Source organism: Paralichthys olivaceus, chromosome 11 (genome assembly GCF_024713975.1).
Source record: "Paralichthys olivaceus isolate ysfri-2021 chromosome 11, ASM2471397v2, whole genome shotgun sequence".
NCBI classification, from domain to species: Eukaryota; Metazoa; Chordata; class Actinopteri; order Pleuronectiformes; family Paralichthyidae; genus Paralichthys; species Paralichthys olivaceus.
The window spans coordinates 25496200-25519744 of record NC_091103.1 but is presented as its reverse complement, the minus strand read 5'-3'; the positions used below and the strand labels follow the sequence as shown (position 1 = coordinate 25519744).

At 40.8% G+C, this 23545-nt stretch overlaps 1 protein-coding gene across 16 annotated transcripts in view; it reads right to left on the bottom strand.

The window, feature by feature from the left end:
- Nucleotides 1-23545, bottom strand: part of nf1a (neurofibromin 1a) — a 186462-nt gene that overhangs the window by 143182 nt on the left and 19735 nt on the right. For all 16 annotated transcript variants that reach the window (XM_069534939.1, XM_020088252.2, XM_020088255.2 and 13 more), the window contains exons 2-3: nt 15128-15271; nt 14360-14443 (exon numbers count right to left, since the gene is read on the bottom strand). In XM_069534939.1, coding sequence (XP_069391040.1) covers nt 14360-14443; nt 15128-15141 — 98 coding nt within the window. In that variant the 5' untranslated portion in view covers nt 15142-15271. The remainder of the gene's footprint in view (nt 1-14359; nt 14444-15127; nt 15272-23545) is intronic.

The following is a 23545-nucleotide window of genomic DNA, read 5'->3' as shown; positions in this document are numbered from 1 at the left end:
GGCATCATTTCAGTAATGCTGGTCAATGCTGTTCAGTGACCTTAATGTCCCAGACGTTTACTTTTTCTGCGAAGTTGAGTTGACTCAAAGGGTTTTGTGTGGTATCATCTCAAGAACAGACTTTGAAGAAATTCTAGGATTTGTTTGGTTCACTCTAATTTTGTTGTCACAAGGACACCGATCTGCACTTTATGCTCCTTTAGTATAACTGTCAACATTTTAGGAATTGTTTCTTTGCTTTAAAACCAACACCACTCTCATTCTGTATCAAGATATCACATAGAGAGATTAGTGAGCATGAAGACTGGGAGCAAGGATGAATGTCTGACTGAAGTTCAAGTTAACTGAGCTGAGTATGGAGCCTTGGTGGGTAGCACTGCGTCAATGTAAAAGGGGTCCAACCATCATAAAAAGCAAACATGTTGACTCTTTATTTGAGGCAGAGAAAAAAACTCTTGCATTTATGTTGCCTGATGTTTCAAGTTTTCAACTGCAATGTTTGTAATGATGGAGTTGGATTCCATTAAGATGGTCTTTTTCCAGTGTTCTGTTTTTTCACCCTGTATTAGTTTAACAAATGGGTATTAGAGATTAGATGTTACTCTTTCTGCTGTTCTCTCATTAATGTCAACTACAAATATCTTCATATTGGTCTTTTTTCATAGTCATTGTATTTTCACACTACTATGTCAGTCAGCTCAGTTAGTCATGTTAGGTGCCCCTGCCTTGCACCACTTCCTCTCACAGTCTCACACATTAGGAATTTTGTCAGTTTCGGTTAAAGTCAGGATTTCAATGAGATATCAGTGAGGAAGCAACAAGTGTCATGTTCAACATTGATTGTGATAGTACACAAGAACCAGCTGGCATATAGAATCAAAACTTGTTTTTAAGGAGGCAGAGTGACACATGTAAATGTTTTGTACTGATTGATAATTGTGTAATGGCTTCACTGTTCAATTTGTCTGTCAGACAACCTTGTCAAATGCTTTGTTGAGCAAGTTTTTGAAAGCTGATTAATAAAGCTGATTAATAAAGTCAGGTGAATTAAAGCAACTTTAGCCCCCAGCTGGCAATGCATTGCATGCATTCTTCTTCCGCCGTTCTTTTGTCCCGCTACTCCTCCCAAAGATTTTGTCGCACATACTCGAGAGAAATTTCGTCCAATAATTCGCTCAAAAATCCAAAAACGCAGCCAAAAACGACGAATGGCACTCAAGGTCTCTCGCCCTCAAGAGCAACAGGGCAAAAACGGCAGTTTTTCAGCCACTTTTTTTGTGTTTAAACACTTCTCCTAGCCACGAATGGAGTCCGACAGACATGATTTTTACATCAGGTGAAAATAGAGATTGTGTCCTACACAAACGTCACTCTGATATCTCTCGGTGCTGTAGTTTAGGCTGGAACATTTTTTTGAAAAAAGTTTTCCGGTCTCACCTCCCCATTGACTGCCATGTTAATTTTTGAAAAAAAAGTCAGAAAGGACAAAAACAGAAAGGAAATTCTAAATCACTCCCACGGTCACATTTCTTAACTCTACCCAATAAAAATAGATCTGAAAGTTCGGGGAAGGACTCTCACGGTATTTTCATTTCACAGATAGGACTTACAGTTTTTGAGTAAGAGACATTTGTTCGAAGACTGGCGCTAGAGCACAGCACTCTGGCTTCCCCATTGGATCCAATGTAAAGTTGAAGAGGAGATTTTGGAGGGAGAAAACTACATTTCTAACTCGCTCTCACGGCCTCATTTCTTAACTCTACCCAATAAAAAACATATGTGTATGTCGGCCAAAGTCTTGGGATTTATTTCTCAGATAGAATTTATAGATTTTGAGTTAGAAGCATTTTGTTCGGCTCCCTAAATGAGGGGACAACAGGTGTTCCTAATCAAATCAGTGAGTAATCATAGCAATGCCATAGACACGCAGAGAATTGTTTGCCACGCTCTGGTTTAGTACAGTGGTTAAGGCACTTGCATCATGTGACGTAAGTCTGGGTTCAAGACCGGGTGAGGGCCGGTGCTTTTGCTTCATAGTAATAGAATGTTACCAGGAAGTCTGTACAAAGCCTATATTTTGAAAATAAGCCCCCCCATAGTAATACAATGTTACCAGGAAACCTGTAAAGAGCCTGGTTTTCCAAAAATAAAACCCTAGAGATAGTTCCCTGGCCTTAAAAGGAAGCCTGAGAGATGCTGGATTTTCAAAATAAAATCCACAAATAGTTACAGGATGTTCCCAGGAAGCCTGAAGGAGGCTGGATTTTCAAAATTACACCCCCAGATGGTTACAGGATGTTCCTAAAAAGACTAAAAAAAAGCTAGATTTTCAAAATAAACCCCACAGATAGTTACGGAATGTTCCCAGGAAGCCTGAAAAAGGCTGGACTTTCAAAATAAAAGCCCCAGATAGTAACGAAATGTTACCAGGAAGCCTGAAAGACGCTGGATTTTCAAAATAAAAACCCCAGATAGTTACAGGATGTTCCTAGGAAGTATAAAAAAGGCTGGACTTTCAAAATAAAAACCCCAGATAGTTACGGGATGTTGTCAGGAAGCCTGAAGGAGGCTGAATTTTTAAAATTAAATCCCATGGATGGTGAAAAGACCATACAACCTTACAACATGGTTTCTCTCTCTCTCTGAAATTGGTAGAGTCCCTCTGTTGCCAACCTGGATCATGTTATCAAAATGCAGCATTTATACATGTCTTTCTCTCTCAGGGTCTCTGTCCTTCCTCTTAAAAGATATGTCTCTCTGTGCGGAGCGGCGTCAAAAAGGCACCCATTCAAAATGTCTCGGCAGGAGAGATTTTCTAGTTTGATCTACAGTGTAGAATTAACACAACCTGAGAATGTTAATAATGCTCATTTGTGTTTAATAACTTGAACTTAATCATGTCATGTAAGTTGAACCTGTTGTCACTAAATCCAAGACAGTGATGTTAAGATAATTTAAAGTAACCCTATGCTTTATCACTTAATTAACACAGTTTAATTAAGTTTACTTAAAACACATCATTACAGTTATTTGAATATTACTATTTCTATTTATACAGAAATGGGACCGGTTGCCATATCTTGATTAAGTAAATACATTCCATTTCTTAAGAGTAATACGGAGCTGGTCAGAAACCGAAATTAAACAAGGTTTTCTCCTCTCACTGTGAACTCCTCTTATGGAGTTTTTCGAACAATGTTGGTCGAAATAAGTTAAGTCAGTTCCGTCTACTCCACTTTTAGTGCCTCGTGCACACAAAACATGACTCACGAGAGATTTCACCACGAGGCACCACACCATAAGATATAGTAGTTTTTACAGTTCTTACGATTATGAAATTGTGATGGTATGAAACCGCGGATATCGTAAAATCGTTAATCGCAACATCCCTAGCCGAGATATAGATATACAGGGGACAAGAAAGTATTTCTGGTTAGAACAAACCTATATAGATGTGGAAGGCATAGAGCAGTGGCAGGACTCACAGGAGATAAATCAGAATCACGAAAATCATTAACCAAAAAAAAGGACAGAAAGAATTTCCTGGCATACCATTGATGGACCCCAAGAGTATTGACTCTATTGCTGGAACATTTGTGTTTCTAAAGCAGTAGCAACAATCCCTATTAATGTAGCACAGCATAGCAGTAAGTAAGTAAGTTTATTTATATAGCACCTTTCTAGAGCAGAGACGTCACAAAGTGCTTTACAGGGTAAAATAAGGATATACATGAATACAAATAAGAAATACAATAAGAAAAGACATTACATCCAAGCAGACAATTACACAAAGGCTAGTCTAAACAAATTAGTCTTAAGGTGCTTTTTGAAGGTTTCCACAGTGTCAATCAGACCACAAGATGAGCCCACCATTGCCGTCACAATACAGAATCAAAAACATCAATTTATGGTAGACATGCCCCTGTGTCTACCATAAATTGATGCACTCACTCATGTATTGGAAAAAAACTGGCTCACAACTCCCCCACTCGATCATCTGTCAAGAATGTGGGCTTCTCTGGGAAAGTTCCAGTGATACCCATAACACGGCCTGTCGCAATGGCAATTGTGGGCAAAACCATTGTTGCACCTCTGCCATTCTCAAGTGACACACCTATCAATCGCTTGGGACGAGATATCTTGAGTACCCTTGACGCCAATATTATATGTACATTGGAAAGCCTTATAGCCTATATGGATTTCCGTTAAGATGCACATGCAAAACTGATTCCATTACAAGCATCCAAAAATATCAAGGATCAAATCAAGCCCCTGGTGTATTGGATCCTCTTGATGTCAAAGCCAGAACTGTTACAGGAGTGGGAATACCCACACATGAATCAGATACCAGAGTCTAAGATGTAGGACTAGTTTTATCAGCACAGCCTACATGTATCAAGTTTGAAACAGGAGCTAGGCCACCATATAGGAAACATCCACTGCAACGCATGCTACTGAAGGAATCAGACCAATAATTGATGGTCTGATGAAAGCCGGAGTGTTAGTAAAAACTAAAAGCCAATGTAATACCCCCAATGTTTCCTATAAAGAAACCACACTCTGATGATTAGCGATCATCAGAGTACATGATCTGAGGGCCATCAATGCCATTGTAGATGCTGAGACACCCATCGTTCCGGACCCTCACACATTGCTCTCAAACATCCTGCCTGATGCACGCTGGTATACAGTTCGGCTCAAGATTATGTAGAAAGCCCCTCAATATTTAACAGGCTGTTGGCTCAAGACCTACAACCCTAAGATGTCCCAAGCACTCAAATTCAGTACATGGATGATTTGTACATCTGCAGTCCTTCAAAACAGTAATGTGAGAAAGCCTCTGGCAGTTTTGATGACTCTTACAAAAAGGGGATCGTAAAGATAAACTGCAATTATGTCCAACAAAAGTTGTGTGTCTTGGAAGGCGAATATGTGCAGCTAAAAGGCTACCACTAAAGCTCCAAAACTACAAACAGTTGGACGGATGGCTATTGTTTCTGAGAATGGTGGGATATAGTAATCTGTGGATTTGTGAGAATGCATTCAAATCTGCACCTTTGCGAGCCCTTATACAGGCAGCACGACAAACTAACCCTGCTGAATTAAGTGGACAGAGGAAGCAGAGGGGGCTTTCCAAGCACTAAAAGGAGACTTGCAATCTGCCCACACACTTGGAAACCCAGATTATTCTAAACCATTTCACTCGCATCTCGCAGAAAGGTCAGGATTTGCAAGCGCAGTATTAATGCAGGAAACACCGACAGGTAATTATCGACAGTATCGAATTGGGACTGCCACCTTGCTATCAGGGTTTAGCAGCAGCTGTTTTTGCCTTTCAGAAAGCATCCTCAGTAACAATGGGACACTCAGTAATTCTGTACACTTCTAAACCATTGCCTTGTTCACAAGTCCATGGTTCGTTCTAACCCAAGCTAAGAAAACAGGCTATGAAGGAATCTTGTCAGCGCCTGAACCCACCATACAACATTGTAACACAATAGACCCAGCTACTCGTATGATATTACTTGTGGATGGTTCACCAAATTACTGTATCCAGGAGATAGATGCTTTTATGCGCACCCATGAAGACATGTATAATCAGCCAATTATTGCAGACCTCACACTGTTCGTGGATGGTTCCTGTTTTAAAGGTGCTACAGGAAACCAGGCTATGCCGTCATTCAGTTAAATGGAGATAACACCTTTACAGATGTTCAGGCGGCTCTGATAGCTCAGCTTTGTTCTGCCAAATAAGCAGAAATTCATGCATTAACAGCAGTGTGTAAGATTGTATATACAGACTCAGCCTATGCATACGGTGTGTGTCATGAACATGGTCAACATCTGGAAGCAGAGAGGCTTCCTTAGAGCCGATGGCACCGCAGCGACTCATGGGGAAGCCTTATGTGAATTATTTAGAATCGATGCACCTGACTACAGCTCTTGCAATTATCAAATGACCAGCTCATCAAAAGACACATTCCCTCATAGCCAAAGGCAAAATTCTAGTGGATGAAGCAGCAAGAAGAGTAGCAGGGGTCCCCAGTGTGGGTCCATTATTAGTAGCTAAGGATTTTGAACCCATCACAACTCTTTCCTCCCTAATAATGGCACAGGACAGCGTGGATGTCCATGAGAAAGCGCTATGAGTAAAAAGAGGGCTATACTTTTTTTTTTTTTTTTTTTTTTAATCCTTATGACAGTCCTTAAAAGAGACTATGGAGAGGTTCACATGGCCATTTTGTGTAGCAAACAATACTTTTATGGTGTCTGAAACCGTGCCTACAGAACCAGTCAGAACTGGCTCAGTCAAACAGCCTTAGTTCTCCTATATAAGATGCTTGCATTTGACTGTTCTTCATCAGCATTCTGTTGATCCGTTAGGCAGAAAGCCCCTAATAAAAGACAAATTTGGAAATCCAGCCTCTTGTATTTTCAGATTTCCATCCCAATTTAATGTCAAAAGTGGGATCGCACGACTGGGCACATCTGGACTCGGTTGAGGGGCCTTCTTGGAAAAGTAGTTTCCAACCTCAACCTCCCAAAAAGGATGGGTGAGACGGAGGGACAGAGACACGAGGCTGAAATGTCTCAGTGCTGCGATCTATCTGGTAAGAATCTGTCTATTTATATATTTCATGTATATTTTATACCTGCATACATAGTGTTAAGGAGAAGTGTGTCTACAGGGATTGGATCCCAGACGGGTTAAAGCCCTGTAAGTTTTTAACCAAGGTTTAGTAGAAACCTGGAAGGTACACTGAAGAGATACCTTAAGAGTTTGCTAAGACCACAATCAAAAAAGGATATAATATTTGGATTGTGTGAAGCAAGACTCTAAAAGCGTACTACGTGGACAGTTTCTCTAAGGCATTATGATTTATGTTGGTCAGACGGGATATTTGAAAGTGTATTAAAGGTCCAGTGTGTAAGATTTAGGTGAAAGGATCTATTGGCAGAAATTTTATGTAGAATAATTCTCATGAAGTTTTCTCTAGTTCGTTTCATCTAAATTGTATGAATTGTAGTTTTCTTTACCCTAGAATGGACCTTTTATGTTTAAATACTTCATATTTACATCGAGGGGTTCCTCTCTACTGATGCTACCATGTTTTTTACAGTCGTCCAGACTGGACAATTTAAAAACCTTTTGGGTTTTTATGACAACTAAAGTCTACCACCGGTTCTTTTTCATGTTTGGAAGGTGAGGGTGAGGTGAGTATTCTGCTGCAACATGAAATTTCAACACATGCTATCACTCAATTCCACACACTGTACTTTTAAGTAACAAAAAAAAAAGTTTCCTATTGCTACTAACAAAAGCATTTTGGAGACTGATTGAAGACTTAAGGTGACTAATACCTAACATACATTTTTTAAATGGGTATAAGTAACAATAAAGAAAACTGTTAAGATCTCAATAATGGAACTGATCTGAGTAGTCCATGCAGAGGAACTCTGATGACATAGCACTAAGTCAGATACAAGTGTGGATAAAAGAATGTGGGTTTCCAGCAGGGGGAGGTTTTGGTATTAGGCAGCTAAAACAGCTAAGACAGAAGCTAGAAGAGAAAGAAAAAGTAAGTCAGGCCAGAAAAGTAAAGCTTATATTTCAGGCAGATAGGAAGGTATGTGGAATGTGGTTAGAAGAAGTGCAATGTAGGGACACAAAACAAACAAACAAAAAAGTGTCTCAGTGTCTCATAATGCAGGATACCAACCTTGACTCAGCCCCACCGAGTACACGACGAACTAAACAACACCAAGATCCACCACAAGCGGATGTTCCACAGGCAAGAGCCTAGTCTCCACCACCTCCTCCACCATATAACATATCAGACCCTCTGCAACTTCTTTCTCTACCCCACACCAGACAAGGATGGCAATATGGACAATGTTTTGTGCCTCCTGATGGTTGAAGTTGTGGGACCAGATGGGAAGTCCATCTCAGAAAGTTTCAGCAACAGCCTAAGACCTGATGTTGCTTACCTGTTAAAATGCACATGTGTCCAGTAGGACTCTGGAAAACTTAGCACATGCAGTTCATGCTGAAAAAATAAGTAAAGATGGAGAAAAGAAGAAGGAGAAAAGAGAGACTGATCTGCATAAAGCTATATTGACCATGTTCAGAGGTACACCTCATGGACGCAATTAAGGATTGCAAGGAAGAAGGGGAGACCGCATATGGAATGTTGATCCAGACATATGTTTTTACTGTGGAGAGAAGGGACAATGGGCAGAAGAAACAGCAACCTGACAAGCCTGATTGAACTGAGATGGGGGTGGAGGAGAGGGAGAAACCAGCATCTTGGAACACTTGACACATCAAGAGGGTGAATGCACCACACCAACATAAACACTTATCACGAAAGTAATAGATTTTTTAGAAAAGAAAGATGAACTACAGATAGCAACATTAAGTAAAAATCAGATGCTTATGCTCATATGCCAATGCACATTGCTAGGGAAAGAGATTACATTCCTTGTAGATTCAGGAGCAACACATTCAGTCATCAAGAATGAAATGTTTGACACACCTCCTAAGATGAGCGGACTAACTGTTGGATCTGTGGGGTCTTCAGGAAACATTGTGGTTGACCAATTCACAACTCCATTCATGTAGTGATAGCATCACAGGAAAATTCAAGTGTTCATTTTTGTTATCCTCATGTTGTCCAATAAATTTGATGGGAAAAGATTTAATGTGTCTCGTGGCCATTTCTCTCATTTTCCACCCCAACAGGAGCCTTAGTGGTCTGAATGGCTGATCATGATCCACCAGATTTACAAATGCATTAAGCATAATGCTGATTTATTATTATATATGAATGAGTGGAAGCTCTGTTCATCTGTTGTCACATTGATCTAGAGGATAAAGCACATTCAGTCACACTAGAGAACAAACACCATGTACATACATCCAGAAGATTTACACTGCACTACACAGGGAAAGATGCAGGTTTTGAGAAGAGATGGTTCAGAGTAAGTTGTAGAGAAGGTTGTGTGAGAGAAGTTAACGCTGAATTGCATGTTCTCGAATTAATTTAGATGTGCTGTTTCTGTAATTTTACCCAAACCAGAAAATAAGTCACCCTCTTAAGTTCTTCCACAGATGTTCAGAGGCTGATTCCTTTTTGACGTTCCTGGTTCCCACCAACATGTTTTGCTATCAAAGCACAAAAATGATAGATGGCAAGTACCGCTGGATAGTAAACGGTTCTCTGTTATTGATTTGGCAAATGCATTTTTTAGCGATCAAATTGATAAAGACAGTCAATACTGGTTTACGTTTGATTTTAACAGGGGAAGTTCTACATTCACACGCCTTTGTCAGGGCTTTTGTGAATCACATACCATTTACAACCAGGCGCTAAAAGAAAGCTTAAGCACATTGGAGATAACACCAGGGAATGCACATTAACAATATGTTGACTACAGAAAGGGATACTGTGGCTCTCCTAAAAACATTAAGGTGCAGAAGGACAAAAGGCAAGCCTGAAAATGTTGCAATTTGTTAATGAACAACTCTCATTTTTCGGGCATGTGATCACAGCAGAGGGCAAATCCCTTTCCCCTAGGAGAGTAATAGTAATTCAAAATACTCCAATACCTGTCACAAGGAAACAAGTTATGCGTTTACTGGGAATGTGCTCCTATTGCACATAAATTATTCTCAACAATGCTGTCCTTGAGGTGCCCCTCAGCACAATCGCACACGGGCAAGGCCTACAAGCACATAGTAGGGTCACATAGACTGATGACACAGAGAAAGCTTTCACTGACTTAAAACTGACCTTACAATCGACCCCGACCTTAGGAATTCCTTACCCTGACCGACCTTTCACAGAAGCAGTTGATGAGAAGATGCCATCAGTGCTATTCCAGGAACATGGTGGCAAACAGAGACCTATGGCATTTTTCAAAGCAAAACTTGATCCTGCTAACAACACACTCAGCAGTAAAGTTTGCTGAAAGGAAACCGTGGATTTATACCAGTCACTGCAATAGAGTTCCAGAACCAGACCATCCACCCACTGTACACACACAGACATTAAAACACAGGATCATTGAAGTTGGGGCAGCGTTGACCAGCACAGCTATTGGTGAGAGCCGAGAGCCGCCTGAGCTGCTTCGGTGAGTCATACAGTACGAGTAGTACGAGTGACTACGGGTCACCTCCGTTGGACAACAATGGAGCCTGTGTGGCCTTAGAGGAAACATACTTTTTCTCCTGTCAATAACTGTAATAGTTGTTTTTTCTATCATTTGGATATTTGGCTGGCTCCTCAGTCACACAAGCGTCTCCAAGCTGTATGGTGTTTGCCTTTTTTTGCATCCACAGTAGATACAACACTGAGTGAATGTGATGTATGTGCGCAACACAATACACGAAAATCCTTTTCAGCCCCAATCACACATATCCCACCTACAGATGGTTGGGAAGGTAAAAGGAGCTACGGAGGAGAGAGAAGCTGCCATCCCAGACACATTAAAACGGATACTGTACGTCATGGAGAGTTGGTATCAGTGGCGGATTTAGCAATTTGGGGGCCCCAGGCGAACACAGGCATGGGGCCCTCTGCATACGTTGTTCTCCATCTGTTTTCAACCCTTATTCATCTAAGAAAGTTCTACTTGTAACTTCTTCCCAACCCAACAAAATATGCTCAATTGAATTTAGATCAGGGAAGCATGAAGGCCAGTCAATGGCATCAATGCCTTTGTCATTCAGGAGCTGCCTACACACTCTGGCCACATGAGGCCAGGCATTGTCCTGCACCAGGGTAAGGTCTGACAATCCGGGTATGTAACAGCAGTCATGATACCGTTGACTATGACATGGTGGGACCCTCCAAGGATAAGCCTCCCCAGACCATCACTGACTCACTGAAAACCGGTCATCCTGGATGACGTTAAAGGCAGCATAATACCACCACGGCGTATCCAGACTGTTTCAAGCCAGTCACATGTGCTCAGTGTGAACTGCTCTTATCTGTGACTAAAATGGGAGGCCAGTGGTGGACCTACCAATACTGGTGTTCTCTGGTGAATACCAATTGAGCTGCACGGTGCTGGGCTATGAGCACAGGTCCCACTAGAGCCCTCATGCCACCCTCCCCTTAGTACTGCTTTTCGAACAACGAATTGCGGTGCAATCTGTGCTTTCGGATGATGCGGTCACAAAACCAAGCGTCCAGAAATCCCTCGCCATGAAAGCGTCACAGTGGGAGCAGGTGGAACAGCTTATTCCAGTACTGCAGCCCTTGGCCAAGGCCACTGTAATAATGTGTGGTGAACTGCATGTGGGACGTCTTTCATCTACCTGGTGATTTTCAACATGGTGAACATATCTCTGCGTGTTCAATCATCTGACCTGGCTGCCGTGCTCAACTTCAAAATCACAGTCGGAGAGCAGTTAAAACTGGACTCATATGACCTGGTGAAATCCATCCCTATTGTGCCCTGTGGGCTTGATGCCCGGTTCAAGCATCTTCAGTTCATCTCGGAGAGTAAAAAAAAGAAGGGTGCCCTGCGAGGAGGGGGAGCCGCTGGCAGCGACAAGTGAGTGCGCTAAATGAAATTAATCCAACCTATGGATTTGTCAACCTATTGAAATTGTCTTCTATTTCTGAATGCGCGGCCTTGGTAAACTTGGTTGTTAATTTTATTATAGGTGAGGAGGTGGATGACAGGGAGGGAGAGCCAGTGAGGGGGAAAAAAGACAGACTCAAGCAGGATTTTGAACAACTTTTCGGCCCGCACTATCAAAGTGGACGGAGAGCCAGTAATCAGTGCACTGCAGAGGAAGAGGTCCGTGATTATTTGCAAACACCACAAATTCCCACCATGCAAAAGCTGCAGTGGTGAGCCCAGAATGAGGACAGATTCCCCCGGCCAAAATTGGGCAAGCTTTTCCTGGCTGTTCCAGCCACCAGCACGCCGAGCGAGAGGATTTTTTCTCTGGCTGGAAATACCATCACGCGACAGTGGGCGAGCCTTCATCCTGCCCATGTCGATGCCCTTGTGTTTTTACATGCAAACCAGGATCAAAAAACAGGAGCTGTGTCTGAGCAGGACTTTGATGGTGGTGAATAGGTTTGCAGGTCCATGCCTGCGTTGTTTTCCTCCCTTGTTCACAGTATTTTTTTTGCACTGATGTGGGAGAAGTATAGCCTAAGGTGTTAAATGAATGTTACAGCTGACAGGTTTTTGTTCATATTCCTGATATTATGTGTGATTTCTGATTTCTATGCATGATGCTGTTGTCAATTAATACAGATTGTTGCAAAACATTCCCTCCTGTGATTTTGTTTATGACGGAAAAATATGAATGGCGTCATCAGCGACTAGTCGACGTCGACTTTCATCGCATAAGAGTCGACTTTAAAAAATCTGAAGTCATGCAACCCCTACTATAGACAAAGTTTTACCTCCAAACATGTTCTATGTAGTTTTTGAAACAAGTCGGATTTAGATTAGGCAGAACTTCAAAAGTACAATAAACTCAATTTCTTTAAACATCAGCTTCACCCTGCAGGACTATATACACTACAACATATTGTGTCTAAGGGTGTAAATCAACAATACACCATTTCAATTCTTTGGACAACAATATGATATTTGCCAATATTACAAAATCTACTACAATAGGATTCCATTTGATATGAGTCAGGGTCCTGCAATGTTAATGAAAAAATATTACACAGCCATTTTAGTTATATCTCATTCTCTCTGCTCCACCTTTCCATTTGTCCATGGCTGCCCATTTCGCAGGGTGTCTCATCTAAAATGATTAGCACAGAGAAGCTGGTACAGTTTTTCTGTGCTGATCATTTTGGCTCTCTGAGGGATGCAGCCAGTGTGGTGATGTCAATTTTAAAACACACACCTTCAGACAGAGAGCCACTGGTGAGGTTGAGAGGTCCATCAAAGCATTCCTGCTGTATTGGCCAACTGTGTTACCAGTAGTCAACAGGCCAAAACAACTGCCAGGCGACGGTACTGGTACTTCAGAACAGCACTGAATTGATTCTGACTTATCATGGACTTCCCTATTTTTTTATTTGATAGATGCTGCGTGCGGCTAGCCCACACTGACTTATCGTGGACTTCCCAACTTTTTTTATTTGGTAGATGCTGCGTGCGGCTAGCCCACATACAAACATGGATCACATGGAGAAAAGAGACAATGGACAGGTCCATACCTGCTGACATCAGTCTGATCCATCAATAATTCCATGAATGAAAAAGCCTAGAGAATCTCAGATGTCTCATGGAGGGAGATTACAGAGACTTTCAGTTAAGATGAGACATTCTGCAGGAATGTATGGAAAAATTCAGCAACCAGTTTGTCAGGGATAACAAGTACACACCAGCACGAAATGGTGGCAATGGAGGAAACAAGTCGGTGCTTGCGGTTTTGTTATCCTTTGCTTTTTTCCTGTGGTTTTGTATATTTCATAGACTCAGACCCAGTGCTCACGTGTCAAACACAAGGGCATAGGAAATGGTCACAGAAACTCACAGACTGTGGCAATAGACAATGCCACTGGGGACTCCCACAACAGAGCCAGAAACAAAAGTGTTGCTTTGTAGCATCTTTATTCACTTTAATCACTCCAGAGCTGTGTGGGGACACTTAATCAGTGCAGCGCTCGCCGCCAGTTTCAGCACGTTGCAGCAAGCATGAAAAGGAGCGAGCCCTGACCAGGCCAGCAGATACTCCATCAGCACCGTCTCCCCTCTGGCAGCTCAGCTGCTGCCTTTTGAATCCAGGGAGAGTTAATTGGCCAACTTTTCTCAGTACTGCCATCCCCTCTCCCTGGTTCACCTGGAGGTGCCTACCTCTACACAGACATTTCAGACAATACGGAAGTATGAATCAATGTTTAAAATTTGTTTCACTTTTGCTGCCATACATTATATCACTGCTCATTGAATTGACACATAGATCCAGATCAATGAATGATTCATTGTGATATATGTTTACATTAAACAATAGCCTCAGAAGTATAGTTACAGTGGTTTTAACAATATAATTTCATGCTGATGCTAACAGTATAACAGTTAGACCTTTATCCAAAAGGTACCCGGCTTCCATTTGACAATGTGGACTTGACTACCACCAAATGACTGCAAAAAAGGAACCTCCCATAGTGGATGAGACTATGATTGATGCCATGTGTACACTACAAAAAGTTTGTATCTGGGTGAGCAGAACCCAGCAGCATATAAAGTAAATGATTTTAACATTAGATTTCATTAGCAGCACAAGAACAGTTACAACTAGCTCCCAACTTTTTCAAAGAGATGAGATCAGACCATTTCCAAAATCTGTTTAAGACAAGATCAGACTCACCCCAGCCAGGCACTTCTCCAGTGTGTCCAGGATGATGAGCTGAGAGAGGTAGAGGTTCTTCTCGGAAGCTTCTCCAAATATCCGCTGTGAAATAAATCACAGGACACAGCAAAAGGAAAGCTCATTCCTAGAATTATCTTAATTAGATCTGGTCTTATCTGAGCTTTTTTCCAGTTAAAAAGAATGTATTCTTGTATTACTCTGAGAATTGCCACTCATTACTTTTCTTGAGGACCTGTGAATCAGCTTTATCAGGTTTCAGATTTTCATACAAAGGTAACACCTCTAGATTCTAGACTTCAAAACAAGTTTTTTTAGTCTTGAAAGTTGTATTAATTAGTCTGACTATAGTAAATACCAAAAAAAATTGATGTGTCCCACACCTCTGTCATCATTCCTAATCTCTTTGCCCACTTCCTCTTCCCATTCTTCGTTCATACAATCAATTATACTACACACGCCAAAACAGTTTAATGAAATGCAATTGTTCTGCCATCTGCCATTTCTGAATCCTATAATGCTCAGTGTTTGTTGCTAATTGAGTTCTGAATTTAACATTGAGCTAGTAATGTATTGGACAGCATTATATTCTGAAGTGTTCCAAACATTCATATCTCCTATTTTAAATAAATAAGGGGGACCAAAAACAGAAAATCTTGTGACTTCTAGGAAGGTATCACTTCATGAACAGTATGAACAGGAAGAACGATTACAAAAAACAGTCAGAAGATAAGGGAGAAGGGGGAGAAGGAGAAGAAGCCCACTCACCATGTTGTTGACATTTTTAAGGATGGTGGTAAGGCCACTGATGACAAGGGAGAACTTGTACTTGGAGATGTTGATCAGACATTCTTTGTTGTGCTCTGTGCTGACTTTGGTGTGAGTATTCTGGTGGCCAACTTTAATGGGAAGCTGAAGGAAAAGACAAGAGAGGATGATGTGGCAGTCATTACTGTTTGCTACAGCCACAGTTTTTTATAGCTGCTTTCAGACATGCACTGGATTCTGCAGTTTCCCCGTATTTTCTCCAGGGAAGTGCATGTTGTGTGAACGCAAATTTGAGAGATTGTTGCTGTTGTGAATGCGTCTGTGCATGGTTTGTATTTATATAGCGCATTTCTAGTCTTGATGCACTTTACAGTACGCCATTCACACACTCATTCATACAGTGCTTCTATTGGCAGCACTCTTTTTTTCCTATGAGGGGCAATAAAGGGGCAAAAAATGGGGTTCAGCATCTTGCCAAAAGATACTTCGGCACGCATTGTATGTTTATGTTTATTTCAATCTCCTGATTGACTCATGCACAAATACAGTATACATCCTTGTGCATTCATGCTGTGCCTCTGCACTTTATTTAAGTACATCTCTCTGCAAACAATATTTCCATAGTAAAAGGTTCATATTATGTACATATTCTCTGTATTTTTATTGTATCACCTTTTTTAAAGTCTGTTGTCCACCTCACTCTCAGCTGCAGTAACAAGTGAATTTCCTTGACGAGGGATCAATTAAGTCCTATCCCATCTTAATATTTACATGATGAATGAGATGCAACTGCACGTCATATGATGTCCTTGGGCTCAGCCAGGAGTTTCTTGATCCAGATGGTCAGTATGCACGCTTCCGGATGTTCTCCACTCTTGAGTAACATTACAAAAATGTTTTCTATTTTGTAGAAAAGGAGCCCATTAAAACAGTCCATCAATTATTTGGCACCTATTACAAAAGATAAATTAAGTGATATTTGGGGGGTGGTTACATTTGCCAGTTGTGTATTACAACAAACCAGACTAATCAATGAGTAAATTAGTTGCCCTATATTGTTATGGATTAATTAAATTAGTTGTTGCAGCCCTAAAGCCTAGCTGCAAATCCAGCTTCATGCTGGGCTCTGTTGATGAAAGAGACTGAGCAGACTGAGCAGACTGAGCAGGTAGGGGTGTGTCCCTCTGCTGGGCAGGCATGGCTATGTTTCCCAGTAACTTGACCAAATGCCAAAATATGCAAGTGCTAGGTGATCTGATGTGAGATTACCTGAAGGGTGTAAGGTGCAGGCCTTAACAAAAAGAAATGCCTGGGTCCCTGTGGCTCACTGAGATTACTCCAACATGCATTAAGCCAATATTTGGTAATTCGGACCAAGTTTAATATGACAATCCAACATTATAGGCCCCCTTTAAAATTGGTAATCTCAACTCTGTTAGGCGTCTTCGTGGTAAAGAACACCAGTCAACATAAATCCATGGAGTATTCTCATCAAAGAATTCGGATTTAATGAGATAGTAAATGTCTGTTAGCAGAAGTAGTGATGCTACCGCACACATACCCTTGGAGTAGGGCTTGTGTGAGGTGTGTGCGAATGAACGTCAACACGGTTCCAGAGGAGAATAACAGAGGACACTCAGATGGTTTCATCACAGACAACAAGATGGTGATTTTGATTGTTTATGGTAAGGTTTTCATAGTAGACATCTAAGCAAATTTCTTCTATAAATTCCTGGATATAAAGGGGCACTCACAGAAAATGTGAACTGTGTCCCTGCTGATGTCAAGTAGTGATGGGTTTGAAACAATTACTGGAGTAACTCGGAAGAAAGAATCATTGTTTCAAATACTTTGCATCACAGTCATTGCGAAAGACACATTATAGGCATGGCATCCTTGTTCAGTGCTGTATTACACTGGCACATTTCCTCCCACCTCACTCAACCGCTGTGAAAAGCGTAAGACGAGCATGCGCATGCAGGCAGTAGATGGGAGAGAAGGTCTACCGACAGATTATAACAACCTCTCTTTTTTAATTGTTGCAGAAAAGCAACCATATATTCAGGTACATAAATATAAATTCAGCAGGTTATTAAAAAGATCAGTTCACATGTGAGTGATTAGAAAGGAGCATAATGTTTTGACGGTATTTTCCTTTACTCTAGCGGGTTGTATAGTTTTTTTTTGTATATACAAGGTGTGCAAAGGTAAAAATCCCAAAGTCTGTAGCAGAGAGAGCTCTTCTGTCCCACAGACAAAACAGTGACACAACTCTTGAAAATACAGAGACAGTGCCAGCTAAATTTTTCATACACTGAGGAAGACTTTCAGTCACACTTCACAGATTTTTGGTGTCACTCTGGAGCCCTGCATGTATTTTTAAGTGCAAAGGGAAATTTTGTCTGTATTCACTTTCAAAATATGACTCAGTGGTTAAAAAATTATTTTCACTGATCTCCCTCAACTCCCTCTACTTCCCAACATATTATATTCACCAAAGACTGCTTCCTGAATAGATGGATCATTTTTTCAACATTTACATCTTTAAAACGACGTGAGCAAAGCACGCTGATTAAACAAGGACGGTCGTTCACCTAGATACTAGGGCTGCATTATGAAAACATGCGATAGTGTTGAATATTGCGATGTGTGCGTGTGTGTGTGTGTGTGTGTGTGTGTGTGTGTGTGTGTGTGTGTGTGTGTGTGTGTGTGTGTGTGTGTGTGTGTCCTGTTACTTTCCCTCAGGTTCTGGGACTATCATAAAAAAGCTTCACCATTCTTTTATATAATCAAGAGCTCATTGTGATGAATCTGACTCGGGACAAACGTGACCAATATAAGTTTCCACAGAATTTAGGAGGCAGCTCATAATTCCCTGTTCTCTCTCTTTCTCTATTCTCTACTTCAGACAATGATTCATCGATGGTAAACCCTGTCAATGATGTCAATATCTTTAATTTATTATCTAGGGCAGAAGGGCTCCATGTGATTGGTCAAATATATTGTCAATAATTGACATATAGACTGTTATATTGGGCTAATTTTTAACAAAATCTTTTTGTAATGTTACTCAAAGTTCAGTAGCACTGCAGAGTGAAGTACAAAAACACATCCCACATACAGTAAGTTGTATGGGTACACATTTTTATGCTACATGAGTTTTTGAAATTAAGGGAGTTCATGAAAACACAAGAAATCATTTGCTTGATTGATTTTAAAGATTATGTAGAAAGAAGTAAGAAATCCCCATCTCCATGGATCTGGTATCCCAGTTTGACATTTGTGGCATCCTAAATACCACCAGCACCTAGGGATCGGAATCGAAAACTGGTTCTTGTTGAGAACCGGTTCCCAGTGTTTCAATTCCTTGGAATCGTTTGCCAATTTTGCAAACGATTCCCTTATCGATTCCAGTCGGCCCGAATTACGTCACCACACACGTTGCGTAGCTTACCTGCGTGGCGAGTCCAGTGCAGCCAGCAGTCAACAGTAAACATGGCGCCCAAGCGGTACAAACGCTCAAAAGTTTGGTTACACTTAACTTAAAAAGACGACAACAGGGCAACTTGCAATACTTGCAAGTGGATATTTCATCAAAGGGAGGAAATACTACCAACATGCAGAAACATTTGCGCACACAGCATGCAATAACTATTAATGAATGTTGTGTTTTCGATCTGCTCCGGACTAACGTTAATCTCAACCCAGCAGCAGCAGCAACTTTAGCATGTCCTCAGGCTAATAGTGCAGGTAACTAACTAACTAACAAACACTGCCTATCATGTTAGCGCCATTTGCCTCATTGTAAAAACCTGCTATTAGTAATGGTTAACGTTAAATGAATGCCTTCTCATGCATTACATTTAGATGACCATCACGAGAAACAGAGTCTGACTGGCTCAGAGGCAGAGGCTGGCAGTACTACCTCCAGTTCATCTCTACCTCTAGCTTCTCCTTTCACCGAAGCAGGGAAGAGTAAAATGACCCAGGCCAGGATTTGTGGTAAAAGGCATGTACCCATTTGCCACAGTAGATGCCCCTGAATTTCTGTAGGTGAATGTGTTCAATTGTATGCTAAGTCAGAGAATGTCAAAGTTGCATGTTTTCCTCTAAGTCAACCAGATGTTTCACTCAGTGAACTCAACCCTAAGTACAAAGCCCCAAACAGAGACAGTTTAACTAACCACTTGATCCCTGCTTGGTATGCTGTTGAAAAGGGAAATCTGATCTCTGAGTTGAAACATGTGTCGAAGGCAGCCATCACTGCTGATGGATAGACAAGTTTTAGTCAAGATCATTACCTCACAGTAACGCTGCATTATGTCGAAATAGCCAGGCTCTAGTAAAAGTCCTCAAAACCAAAGCAGTGTACCAAGCACAGACAGGGACAGCTGTAGCAGAGGAGATTGATGAGATCTTGGAGGAGTATGGTGTTGGTGTCAGAGCAAATGTTGTGGCAGCAACGGTGGATAATGCGGCAAACATGGATGTAGCTGTGAAAAAGCTACAAATTGTCAAGTTTTCATGTTTTGCACATACGCTGAACCTTGGAGCTCAGAAGCTGTACAACTGCACTGCAATTTCCAACTGGGCAGCAAGAATTTGCTCTGTGATTGTATGGATGAAGAGAAGCAAGACTTGCTCAGTAAGATAAATACTTTCTTTATATTGCAGGCAACATAGAAATGTGTACATGTAAATTATTAGATCCTGATCAAATTAAATGCATAATATTACACTTTTGAGTTTTTGTTTTGTTTATATTGCAGACTGGCCAAAATGGGCAATGAGGACCTAAGAAAAGCAGAGGGGTTTGTGCTGCTCATGCAAAAGCATTACACCTCCACACTGGCAGTCTCCAGTGACAAAAGTCCAACCTGTGGTGAGATTCTGCCCATCCTGCAAAAGCTACAGCAACAATACACCGTGCAGGAAGATGACTCTGCTTTCACAAGGAGCATCAAGGAGAACATGCTACCAGGTACAGTTGATGATCATAAATAAAATGACAGTTATAATAAATACTTAAGGATAGTCACTCATGACTCATGATGTCACATTTTCCTCCTTTTTGAAATTTAAGAAAGCTGATATCCAGAGATTCCTGGAGGAGGCCACCATCTTAGACCCCAGATTTAAATCTGAAGTGGATAAGGATGAAGTCTGGGACAGGATCAGGGAAGCAGCAATGGCAGCAAACACAGAGGCAGCAGCAGATGAGGTATTTGAATTTGACAATGTCTTTGATTGTAGCACATTTCCATTGTGAGAGTGAGACTTTTCATCTATGGTTCTGTGGATTTATTTGTGTTTATTTGTCACTTTCTTCTCAAGCTCCCGGAGCAAGGAGAGACAGAGAGGAAGGGCTACGAAGATGAAGACGAGGAAGAAGAAGAAGAAGACTATGTAAGTTTATCTCATTGTCATGATCATTTAGATGTCATGGATTATTGAGTGATTTTTCGCTTTTATGTCCATTTAATTTCAGGCGCCGCCGCTGCCGCCACCAGTAAAGCAGAAAAAGACGGCCTTGGAGGAACTCTTTGAAGAGGAGGACAACGACCTGGAGTCATTTCAACAACGGCAGCTCCTTCTTTCCCTGGCCCAGAGAGTGGATCAGGAGATCCAGCTGTACAGAAGCCTAACCCCCATCCCCTGCAAGGATAACGCCACCGTATGGTGGTGGAGCAAGAGAGAGTCTCTGCCCCTGCTGTCAGGACTGGCTGAAAGCTTTCTGTGTGTGCAGGTGTCCTCCACCCCATCTGAGAGGGTGTTCTCCACAGCTGGAGACACCATAAGTCCAGAAAGATCGCGTATACTTCTTGAAAAAGCAGATATGCTTATTTTTCTGCAAAAGAATTGTTAATTCTTCATAGTTGATGGTTGCAGATTTGCACAATGCACAGTTCCATTGGATTTGACTTGATTGTATTTGTCACTAGCTGATGTAGTTCTATTAGAAAAATGTTGGACATTCTAATGGAATTGCCACAGAATAATTTATGTTGTATTTTGTTAATTATTACAGAAGAATATTTATTTTATTATTATTAAAATTTTATATTTATTTTCAAGACAAATTATTTTTTCTGAGGAACCCCTGGCACCCCATCGAGGAGTCCTAGGCTGTGGGCCTCTTAAGACCTCACTGTTGTTGGGTTTGAAAGGTCATGACTCCTGTTACCTCTAAACTAAACGAAGTTGATGCTAATCGACCTGTTTGTTGTCCTTTTTTTCCAAATGAGAATCAATAAGGGAATTGATAAAGAACCGAATCGTTAAGCAGAATCGGAAATGGAATTAGAAAGGTAAAAATCTTATCAATTCCCATCCCTACCAGCACCTGCTAACAAAAATGCGGTAGGCAGAGTGTCAGAAGAGTTGCTGTTGCAAGGTGGAGTGAACTGGCTCGCTATTATTAAAAAAATAAGGGAATTCTTAATCATCACTGGATAACACCAAGTCAGTTAAACTTCAGGTTTATCAATCTATCCATTGAGGAACCACTAGTGATTGTAAATCAATTTAACCTGCTTTGGTGCAAATTAAAGTGGCAACGGGTCCATTAACACTACACATTTCGACTGTGAGCTACAACAAACACCACTGGTGGATGGGATAGCAACCTGTTTTTTCATGGCTTTGCTGCACAACTTTGATAATGCTAATAAAGCACTAACACGTGCGCTTACTAACACCATCTTGTGACCCCATGCACAACCGACGAAAACTTAGCATAGGCTGAAAGTAGCAAGCTTAACTGAGTGTAAGGACTGCTCACGTTACTCAGGTGATATAGTTAATTAGAACACTGCAAATTTGATTAAGCCTAGGATACCAAAAATGAACTCCAAAACCTTACTTTTAAGAATTGTAGCAATTTATGTAAAAAAAAATTCTGAACCTCAATGTTCTGATCGCAACAACCACTGGCAAAGTATACACCAATCAGAGGCTGTATACAGTGCTTTTGATTTTCATGACATCATCACGTAGACATGTCTCACAGAAGATGTTACAGTATTTTTAAAATACAAAACAATAAAGCATTTTGATACAAAATATGAATACATTTTCATCAAACCTATTAAATACAAATTACAAAATACTAGTTTGTATTCCAAATACATGTTTCAAATACATGTATCATAAATAATGCTCATCCCTGGGCCATACACACTAGTGAGTCACATTATGAGTTGCCGCTTAAGTTGGATCAGCATGTGACTTAAATTTTACTTACTTTGATTTTCAGTGTGGTTTTGAATCAGGTTGATGATTCTGGTTTCCAATGACCATTGTTAAGTCATTTTGTTCTCAACAAATTATACAATGTACATCGGTAAAGATTTTCAACTTGAATAATTTGTTTATCAAGGTCTGATCTGTGATAAAAGTGTTCACTTAATCTTTTTTAGCAGTGTAAATTATGTTAATATAATTCTTGGTGAAATCACTATAGTTGGAGTATCAGCGCCTTTTGAACATTTACAGCACATTTTAACAATGTCACGATAATACTGATTATCGTGATAATTTGGGTCACTATAATCGTGATGGAAATTGTTCATACCCATTCATCGAAAAAATCTGGTTCATGTCTGCATTCACATGCTTGGGTGATGCAGACGTAATAGTCATAATTTCAGTTAATCCTAATAAGTCTGTTTCTGCAGTATTATAATCAGTTTGTCGTGGATATATTAACAATCAAACTAGTTAAATTCAACGTTACTAAACAACTAGCAGCCAGTGATGAGGAAACAGTGACGTCACCTATCAATCAAGTGATAATTATGGATAATTAATTGTTTTAAACCACTGTTGAAAATCATGTTAAAAGTCTGGCTGATGCAATTTTGTGATGACAAATCTGTATAGACACGGCAGGCCTATTCATCTAGAGACCCCTGGACTGGATACGGCCCTACACTGTTGTGCCAGTTCACATTTCACATAGTTCTTTTTTTTTTAATTTTGAACTAAGTACACAGTTCCAAAAATGACCTAGTTCACATTTGTTCCATTTTTCCATTGGGATGATTTAGATGACAAACTTAAGATCATGTGTTTAGTTATTAATCAATGGTGTCAGATCATGAATCCATGCCGCTCTGGTCAATTTAACAGACCTGCTGTTCACGTCACGTCTCATGTTGTACTGAGCACGAAATGTTGACGAGTCATTTCATGATGTTTAAATGCAGCCTCATGAACTCTGGTGCGAATCAAACAAACACTGAGTTACTTCATGTCCTGATCGGGTCCTGATAACTGATGTGTTTAATGGAGAGAGCAGGACAGAGTGGAGGGTGTCCTCTTCCACGCACGCACGCACGCACGCACGCACGCACGCACGCACGCACGCACGCACGCTTCTATGGTAGCTACTATACTATGAAAAACTGGCAGGAGACA